This window comes from Gadus morhua, chromosome 5 (assembly GCF_902167405.1).
Source record: "Gadus morhua chromosome 5, gadMor3.0, whole genome shotgun sequence".
Taxonomy (NCBI): domain Eukaryota; kingdom Metazoa; phylum Chordata; class Actinopteri; order Gadiformes; family Gadidae; genus Gadus; species Gadus morhua.
In genome coordinates this window covers 12,835,547-12,845,907 of record NC_044052.1, presented here as the reverse complement: position 1 = coordinate 12,845,907, position 10,361 = coordinate 12,835,547, and the positions used below count along the sequence as shown (strand labels likewise).

General features: G+C 50.0%; 1 protein-coding gene across 6 annotated transcripts in view; it reads left to right on the top strand.

The window, feature by feature from the left end:
* Positions 1-10,361, top strand: part of eml1 (EMAP like 1) — a 46,966-nt gene that overhangs the window by 23,528 nt on the left and 13,077 nt on the right. For 3 of the 6 annotated variants that reach the window (XM_030356668.1, XM_030356672.1, XM_030356670.1), the window contains exons 2-6: positions 3,280-3,462; positions 5,512-5,650; positions 8,200-8,328; positions 8,642-8,673; positions 10,271-10,297. In XM_030356668.1, coding sequence (XP_030212528.1) covers positions 3,306-3,462; positions 5,512-5,650; positions 8,200-8,328; positions 8,642-8,673; positions 10,271-10,297 — 484 coding nt within the window. In that variant the 5' untranslated portion in view covers positions 3,280-3,305. Of the gene's footprint in view, positions 1-3,279; positions 3,463-5,511; positions 5,651-5,702; positions 7,023-8,199; positions 8,329-8,641; positions 8,674-10,270; positions 10,298-10,361 lie in introns of those variants that run through there. The other 3 variants (XM_030356669.1, XM_030356671.1, XM_030356673.1) reach the window with 2 other exon arrangements.

The window sequence follows — 10,361 nt, the reverse complement described above, 5'->3', positions numbered from 1 at the left end:
GATGATGATGTTGGCTGTGGGGGCTGGGGGGGAGTGAGACAAAGCAGTGGAGTGTCTGTGATTAATTATTTGCAGAATGAAAGATGACACCCTCATCACAGGACGTGTTTTTCATAGCTGCCACGATGCGAGCGTCCTTACAGGGTTTTGATGGGCCTTAATCAAACCTCTGCATCATCCATTCACATCAACGTCTCACCCTCCACGGTGATGATGTTACCTGACACCAATCATCGTGGTGTATGTGCGGATGACTCACTCCCACCTCGTATTATTTGGGAGCGCTATGATGGAGATCGATCTTGAAGCGTCTTTTAATGGCCAACCCCCCTCACACCTGGTGGGGAGAGAGGGGGCCCTTTAAGAGGGGCCCTCTAGGTTCCCGCTCCAGAGTGCCGGAGCCCTGGCTTGTGGGCCCTGACAGCTGGCTCCGGTACCGCTGGGTGTCGTGGTGTCCGGGTCGTTGGTATCGGGGGCTCGAGGCGGGCCGCAGCAGCAGATGTGCAGCAGATAGAATAGGCTTTGTCCCTGGAGATATCTGCAGCGCTGCCGCCCGCTCCTGCATGAATAAACAGCAGCGAGACGCTTCAAAGGAGGGAGGGAGGAGGGGAGGGAGAGGAGTCATGGTGAGGGGCCCGGTGGGGGACGAGAGGGGGGAGAGGAGTCATGGTGAGGGGCCCGGTGGGGGAGGAGAGGAGGGAGAGGAGTCATGGTGAGGGGGCCGGTGGGGGGAGGAGAGGGGGGAGAGGAGTCATGGTGAGGGGGCCATTGGGGGGAGGAGGGGAGGGAGAGGAGTCATGGTGAGGGGGCCATTGGGGGGAGGAGGGGAGGGAGAGGAGTCATGGTGAGGGGCCCGGTGGGGGAGGAGGGGGGGGAGAGGAGTCATGGTGAGGGGGCCATTGGGGGGAGGAGAGGGGGGAGAGGAGTCATGGTGAGGGGCCCGTTGGGGGAGGAGAGGGGGGAGAGGAGTCATGGTGAGGGGCCCGGTGGGGGAGGAGGGGGGGGGAGAGGAGTCATGGTGAGGGGCCCGTTGGGGGAGGAGAGGGGGGAGAGGAGTCATGGTGAGGGGCCCGGTGGAGGGAGGAGAGGGGGGAGAGGAGTCATGGTGAGGGGCCCGGTGGGGGAGGAGAGGGGGGAGAGGAGTCAAGGTGAGGTAGGGTCGAGGAAAGAAGGGGAGTCATGGTGAAGGGGTGAGGATAGAGGGGAGTCATGATGAGGGGTGAGGTAGGGTTGAGGATAGAATGGGAGTCATGGTGAAGGGGTGAGGATAGAGGGGAGTCATGGTGAAGGGGTGAGGGTAGAGGGGAGTCATGGTGAAGGGGTGAGGGTAGAGGGGAGTCATGGTGAAGGGGTGAGGATAAAAGGGGAGTCCTATTCTCAGGGTGTGGTAGAGTCGTGGTCTAAGGGTTGCCTGTATTGGGATGGTCTTCGATGAGTGAGAGGTGGAGGTGATTTGGGTGAGTTTACACTTTCTGACTCATTTCAGCGCAGACTGATGGAGACATATCTTGGATCGCAGCGCTTGGTTTCTGTTGGGACAGCAAATGTACTCTTAGTTCATGGCCTACTTTAGATTACATTCTTTAGATGTTTGGTTAAAGCCTGTTTGGTTCTCAGGCTGAGAAACCCACACATTTATTTGAAGAGAAGACACACATTCAAGAGACGAAGCACACATTCAAGAGGCATGCAATGTGTTTAGCTGATGAGTTTGAGAGTAATAACCGTTACTAACTAAAAACACTAATTGCACCGTTAATTTACAAGGATGCTAGCTGAAAAAAACGGTGAATAATGTATTGGCTGTTTTGTGTTTGTGCGCACATGTGTGTGTGTGTGTGTGCTTGCATCTGCTCACCCGCCAGTGGATGAATCAGTAATGAGTGGGATCAGTAATTGGTTTATTCAGTCATTATGAATTTGCTGGGATTCCTCAAAGGTAATGCTTCAAGGTTCCCTACTGTATTGTTAGAGCCACATCTTAACTCTACCTTTTTTTTTAATATCTATTGCCCCATAGTAGTCAACACTATTCTTGATAAATTTGCATTTTGGAGTTTACATTTTGCATAAAAAAACAAGGAATAATAAACTTGTTTATCATTGTTAAAACCACATAACCACATTGACAACAAACATCACTCTAAAATCCATGATGATTTGCTTTCATTGGACCAAGAGGGAAATGAACAAACACAAGAATTGCTGAATGTCGTTGTATTCCTCCTTCCTGGCTGAACACACGGTGATTAACCGTGTTAGTGTTGTCCCTTTCAACACCAGCTCACATGACCGTTAATCAAATCATGGAAGACCCATGTGATTATAGTCTATGGAGGATACACAGTCCACAAAGACCCCGGAGCACTTTGGTTTATCTGGAGAGTTTAATAGCTTACCACACAAAGTTGACCCCAACACATTTCCTGAATCCATTATTTTATATAGAGCAGAAACCAGTATTTTATCTCCATGTTTGAGAAACCTGCATGGTGGGGGGTGAAGTCCGTCTTTAACCTTTCCAGGAGGGAGGAGTCTGGCCACCAGATGTCTGCTCTCATGCATTATGCATTGCCTTCTTATTGCTAGTCTGCAGGGAAAACACAGCAATGATTTACATTAATATTTCAACATGCCACTTTAACATCAAAGGCCTAATAGAACAGTCCCTGTTTGTGTGTGTGTGTGTGTGTGTGTGTGTGTGTGTGTGTGTGTGTGTGTGTGTGTGTGTGTGTGTGTGTGTGTGTGTGTGTGTGCGTGTCAGCAGTCCAAGGTGTTAAGCTACGGTGTTTTAACAGAGAACAAACGAGACACGTTGAATAGCAATTATGGAGACAGGCGTACAGAGTGTCCATTCAAAACAGACCATGAATCGGGCTGTTTAATAGAAAATCCCTTTGTACCGCTCAAGGGAAGATATCTCCTCATGGACAAACGGTTCTTTTTAAATATTGCCATCAGAGCATGTCTTTAGAGGCCATGCTACGTCGTTTATTTTAGGCGTATATTTTCTTTGTCTCTTTTCTTGTTCTTTCTTTCATTCTATCTCTCCCTCTACGAGGTCTTCTATGTGTCCAACCAAATTAAGAATCAAACCGTTTTGGGGTTTGAACAATAGAAACGAGTGTTGCAGTGATGGCTGATAAACAAGAGTATCACAGATGGGGGTTTTTGAACCTGTGTCATTGACTTTCTCCTCCCCTTTCTCCTGCCCTTCGTCCTCCTCCTCCTCCTCCTCCTCCTCCTCCTCCTCCTCCTCCTCCTCCTCCTCCTCCTCAGATGACAGTGCGTCGGCGGCCAGCAGCATGGAGGTGACGGACCGCGTGGCGTCCCTGGAGCAGCGCGTCCAGATGCAGGAGGACGAGATCCAGCTGCTGAAGTCGGCCCTGGCCGACGTGGTCCGCCGGCTCAACCTCTCGGAGGAGCAGCAGTCCCTGGGTCCCCGGCGGGGCCCCACCAAAGGTACCCCCCCCCCACCCACCCCCCCGGCCCAGACTCTTCCCAAAGGAGGTTGTGGAGCATCTCTCTCAGGCTCCTCTATCAGGGCCCAGTCGGGCTGACCTCTGACCCTCTCAAACCCTACGTCCATGATCATGAAGAATAGAGTAGGAGGAGAGTAGACATACCTTGAATGGCCAGAGGAACATGGATGTCAAAGTGAGATCAGTTCTAAATCAGTGGTGGGTTCGATCCATCTTCACAGTGATTGACACACACTAAGGGAATTGTTATTACTGCGTATCTGTGGTCTGATGGGTCAGAGTATTTGGCACACATATCGACCAAGGTGAAGCCAAGGTTTAAACTCTCAATAATATGAAAGAAGTACATTTCGGAGTAAGGAGCCGGCCCGGTAGAATCCATCTTCCGCTGCAGAAGGATTCTTCAGATCCCACGTGCGCTCTTCCTGGCTGTCCACCCCCTCCTCTTCATCCTCCCCCCTTCCTCCCTGTGTGTGTGTGTGGTGTATGTATGAGTCTGTGTTTGTGTGTGTGTGTGTGTTTATGTGTGTGTGTGTGTGTGTGTGTGTGTGTGTGTGTGTGTGTGTGTGTGTGTGTGTGTGTGTGTGTGTGTGTGTGTGTGTGTGTGTGTGTAGAACCTGCTTTGATGAGAAAATCCCCCTCAGCAGACGGTGTTTTGGAGAGGCCAGGTAGGCTCTGCTGGGGTGTGTAGCCTACTCCCCCTACTCTCCCCTACTCTCCCCCTACTCCCCCCCCCCCTCGCCCCCCAGAATGACCACACCCGCAGCAGCCATCTTGCCACTTTAACCCACCCTGAAGCACTGTCCCCCCCTCCCCCTGTCCCTTATAGCGGCCTGCCCTCCCTTAAATAGGCATGAGTGCACTAGCATGCATTAGAGAGATGGAGCAGCACACATCATCAATAATACAGGTCATGGCGTCACCACACGGCTGGAGCATGGTCCTCTCACAGATTAATATTAGGAGTGATGATGTTGATGCTGGCAGACAGTGTTCCATCGAGCGTTCGATCTGGACCATAATGTTGTTATGGCGGACGTCAATTATTAAAAAGGATTTATGAGTAGATGAGTGATTGAACGCGTGTCTCATTTAGTGTGTGCGTTCCCTGGCGGGGCGCGGTCCTCTGTGCTCCCACACTGAGGAGGTCTGTGCAGAAGCTCATCTAAATGTCCCTGTTGAGGCTAGTGAGGCTGATTGCTCTGACTGGTTGCTCTGACCTTTTGTGTGATGACCCGTCTTGTCTGACGCGGACGGAGAGTTAACTTCTGCGGTTGAAACGCACGCATCCCTAAGCTAGTGACCACCAAGTAGTGTACACATGGCTATTCCTGCGGTCCTTCGGTCTGGAACTGTTTGAGCTGATACTGTGATGTCTCAGTGGTGCTGTGGGGTTTGTGTGTAAACACCGAAAGACGCATGCTTACCACTGCGCCACTGCGCATACCACACACATATATATGAACGCACGCACGCACTCACCAACACACAGAGAGACAAGCAAACACTCTCTCTCTCTCTCTCTCTCTCTCTCTCTCTCTCTCTCTCTCTCTCTCTCTCTCTCTCTCTCTCTCTCTCTCTCTCACTCTCTCTATCTCTTGTACACACACACACTTACACACAAACACATACACATACATACACACACACACACACACACACACACACACACACACACACACACACACACACACACACACACACACTATTTAAACTGTTGGACCTTGAAAAATATGCCACTGTGGCATTAATCGTAGCCTTACATTATTTATACCATGATTTACATCCAGCACACAGAGACCCCACCGCACACACATAAACACACACACACACACACACACACACACACACACACACACACACACACACACACACATACACACACACACACACACAAAGACCCCACCCACACATACACACACGTCCTGATCCTTCCGTTTTAAGCCTGACTATATATATCCCTGAAGGAAAAGCGACCGATTGTTTGAAGTGTCCCAGCACGCTGTCTGACGCTGCCTTCTCCCTCCAGCCAGACCCATGATCGCCACGCTGCCGCTGAGGCCCACCGTCAACAACGGGACCGTCCTACCAAAGAAGGGCAGCGGGACCTTACCCTCCCCGTCCGGGATGGGATCCAGGAAGGACGCTCCTCTCTCAGCCAATAGGAGGTGAGAGAACCTCCAGTGTAATCAGCTCATTTACATTCCGCGCCTCTACCTTATCAAGGAATGAATAAATCTGCATCTTACGTGGCAGAAACCCAGCCTGACCTTCTGCCTCCCCCAGACACGTGTAAGATAGGAACCACGTGTCAGTACCTGGTTCCCTCCCTCCTAAACCTGCTCTGCGGGGCTCATTATAAACGTAGCGGCTGACATTTCACCAGGCCGAAAACAACTGAATGGGGATATCTCTCCGCCTCAGTTGTGGCAGATTCAGATTCAGTTCACCTCGAGAAGGCGTGTGTGTGTGTGGTTGCCGCTCATTGTGTGTGCGTGTGTGTGTCTGTGTGTGTGTGTGTGTGTGTGTGTGTGTGTGTGTGTGTGTATGTGTGTGTGTGGGCAAATGTGTGTGTATGTGTTAACACGCATGATCCGTCTGGTCTGTCAGAGGAACAGTAGGGCTGCTCTGGGGTCTGCCGGTCGCGGGGCGTCCATTACCATAACGTAATGGAGGGGAGAGGGAGCCTTTCATGACAAGTGAGCCTCATTAGCTCTGCGGCGTCTTCATCAATGTCGCTGCCCTACGTCCCCTCACACACAGCGGACCCGCACAGACCCCCCACGGACCCCCACGAACGCCACTGTGCTCCTCATGGGACTCTCTGGGGTTAGCAGAGGCAGAGGGAGCTGTCGTTAGCTACACTCGAGTTAACCCGTTTCCTGAGCGTGCAGCAGTGGTTGCTGGGATACGCGTTGTGTTTGCTGTTCATTTTTATTTTTTCATATGTTTTATTTATTGTCAGTTTTGCTCTTCAATATGATATGGTCCTTAAAACTGGAGTTGTTCCCACTGGCTCCATTAGCCCAAGCCTCCTAAAACATATGTCCGTAAACACACAAAACAGTGAATATCTGTGGCTCAAAATACAACGCAAATAGTTTTCCATGGCTTCAGACTCCCTTTCACATCTTGTCCCTCCTCCTTGGCCTCCTTTTATCAGGTGCCTGTGGTGTCCTGTGTTGTCCCTCCTCCTCCTCCTCTTCCTATCCGGAACCTGTGTTTTCCCTGCCCCTCGTCCTCCTCATCCTATCAGGAAGCTGTTGTCTCTGAGCTGTGTTGTCCCTCCTCGTCCTATCAAGAAGCTGTTGTGTCCTGTGTTGTCCCTCCTCCTTGTCCTCCTCGTCCTATCAGGAGCCTCTTGTGTCCTGTGTTGTCCCTCCTCCTTGTCTTTCTCGTCCTATCAGGAGCCTATTGTGGCCTGTCCTTGTGTCTTATGTTGCGTTCCCTTATGTCTATGTGCTTTGTCTTTCAAACTTGTGATGTCACTTCCTGGTTGTTTCCATCCGGTTCGTCCAGGTATTTCTACCGACCACTCAGGTGAGAAGGCCAAAAGTAATATGATTGGTCAAACGGAAACTAATACATCATCCCTGATCTATCAAAGATATTGATTAATGATCTTGCATACTAAATATAAGCCCCAGTAATCCATCTCAAATCCCTTCAATTCAATAATCAATTAAAATGCAACTAATATATTTGTCACTTAAGACGCCTCACCCTGACTGCTCCCAACGAGCTGGCTGTGGCCCTGCGTGGTTGACTCTGCCGTCGGTGTGTGAATGAATAGCTGTAGGTCGCTTTAGATAAAAGCGTCAGCAAAATCTCCTTATGTAAATGTAAAGACCTACGTCTACATCCTCCAGTTACCAATGGGCATTTTCTCTGTCTTCCATTTTAATTGTTATAATAATATATCATGTGAATCTCTCTCTCTCTCTCTTTCTCTCTCTCTCTCTCTCTCTCTCTCTCTCTCTCTCTCTCTCTCTCTCTCTCTCTCTCTCTCTCTCTCTCTCTCTCTCTCTCTCTCTCTCTCTCTCTCTCACACCACACATCCACATCCAAACAGACCTACATCCCAGTACAGGGGTTATCCAGACAGGGCTGGTGTGAATGGGCCCCCCCGCTGGGAGGCTGGATTAGGTGTGACTGGGGCTGCCAGCACATGGACTGCTGATTGGCTGCTTTCCTTTGTGTGAATATGCAGGCAGGCTGTCTGCTCTGCACTGCTGTGTGCATCTGCTCTCCCGTTCTGTTCTGGAGGTCCTTTATAAAGGCACGGCCATGGGCCTGATGTAGGGAAACAACACAAGGGGATACGCAGTGTGTGTGTGTGTGTGTGTGTGTGTGTGTGTGTGTGTGTGTGTGTGTGTGTGTGTGTGTGTGTGTGTGTGTGTGTGTGTGTGTGTGTTTGCGTATGGCTGCATGACAGGAGGGGTCCATTTTATCGTTTATTAGACTTTTTGCTTCCCTGTCACTTCCTCTATATTTTGCCCGATAACACCCAAATGAACACATGAACATGTGCCACTACTCACACATCCCGCCGTCCTTCTCAGGGCTCTGTTGATCGTACCTGGTTTACTGGAGATGAAGGAGGCTGAGTTCACATGGAAATAATCATAATCAATGTACCCTCGGGTGAGGCTTTTATTGTGAAGTCCTTCATTGGTTCTGCGCTCTTCCTCTTCCCCCTGCCCACCCCCCCCCCCAGCACTGTGAGGAGGGCCAACTCCAACGAGCACATGGGCACGCTCACCAGGAGGGACTCGGGCGAGACCAAGGGCAACCGGACCCGCGCCGGATCCACCGGCAGCAACTCCAGCGGCAAGAGGAGTGACAGGTAGCTGACCCACTCCCACTCTGTACAAACCAGCCAATCACAAGCTCTGCTCGCTCAAGGTACCGGAGCAGGGCGGGGCATCCAGGGCACCGTGCTCTCATGGTAGCCGTTTTATGATAGTATATGATTAAAAATATAGAACATATTTGACGTAATGTGAAATAGCATTTTTTTAACCGTTATATTCCACGTGAGAGTAAGTGACAGCTGGTCTTGGGAGATTGATTGAGCGGTGTGTCTCAGGGAGAGACAGGTGTTGGTGGGGTTGGAGGAGTATTGACAGGATGTGGTTGTTTACCTGTTTACCTTGCAGCAGCCGGCAGAGGGAGCCCATATTCAATGCAGGTAAGAGAACGAGGCACTCTCCCGCTGTCAGGGGCAGTGATTAAACACACACACACTGTGTGTGTGTGTGTGTGTGTGTGTGTGTGTGTGTGTGTGTGTGTGTGTGTGTGTGTGTGTTGAATGAATCCACTCTTAATATATATAAATAAATATTGATATTACATAGCTGCTAAACTAAATGATGTAGATGTACTGTTGATTAAAAGCACTCCCTACACCAAGAGAACAACAATACCTACGGTATATTCTGTCATGATGATCTCCTGCTACAACATCCCTCAAATCTCCATTTATCATCATCCAACCATCACCCATCCATCGCCTGCTCAACCCTTTTGATTTGTTGACCATTTGTCTGTCATGAATATAATTTGATTGTTTTGTTTAGCGTACGTTTTCGCGTAGTTATGTTTTAATCTAAAATAGACAGTTGGGGGAAAAATGTTATCTTTTTTATTCAGCCCAACAAAAAGTGGTACTAACTGCGATGAAGACGATGTCAGAAAAGCATCTTTGTAAAAACAGTTATTTTTTCGATAAAACGCCTGCTGCTGCTACTATCCAACATCATCAAATTAGGAGAGAGGCTGTGAACCAGTGAGAAAACGATTTTAGCTTCTCATTAGCGTCTGTCTCGCCGTGGTAAATCCTTGTAAACGTAGCGATAATCCTCTGAGAAAGTGCTAAGGACGATGTTATCTGGCATCATCCGCCCAGGAAGAGAAACGTTCTTCAGGGGAAACCGATGACTTAGACGTTTAAGTCGATTCAGACCTATTACCCCCCAGGGGCTGCCTGCTCAGGCCAGCTTCTGGGATGTGAACTAGCGCAGTAATCAGCCAGAAACAACCGGAATCACTGACCCCAGCAGAGAGCAGGCCCACCGGGCAGCTCTGATCCCATGCAATCACAAACAGGCCGATGTAATCATAAGAAAGTCTTTAATGATCTATTGTTTGAACGACTAATCTGACCTGAACAATAGATATATATTCGATCCGTGTTTCAACAAAGAGCAGCAGTCACCTAAAGGGTGTTTTGAGTCTTAAAGGGGACATATCATACCACCAGGTGCGAGTGTGATTAGCCATTACAAGCCGTTTTCAAAAATGGAGACTAATTTCTGCCATCTGCGGCTACGGCTACAGCGCTACTGAACCCAGCTGGGATGTTGGTAGGGCAGGAGACATCACAAGTGGGCGTGACCACCTAGATGTGTGACGGATAGACGAGCAACGTTTGCTGCAGTCCACTGGGTAGGCTGGTAGGCTGATCTACCCAGCACACATCTAGGGGGACACGCCCACCTGTGATGTCACAATGCTGCACATTTTCAAACCTGCTTGTAATGGCTAATCACACTCACACCTGGTCGCATGATATGTCCCCTTTAAATATAAAACGTATAATATAACATAAAATACATCATATATAATACGTTCTATAACTATATTATGATTCATGTGACGTGCGAGACATTAACACAGGGAGGGGAGGAGCCTGTTAGAACCGGCAGGAAGCTCCTCCCCCCCCTGAGGGGGTGAGGACAGACACACCCTCCCTCACCCGTCCTTCTGTCTCCCTATGTGGCCACAAGGGACTCGACGGGTGACCCACTGCAAAGGTAGGCCCCTCCCCCCCCAAGCCCAGCCCCTCCCACCCCCAGCCCAGCCCCGCCCACCACCACC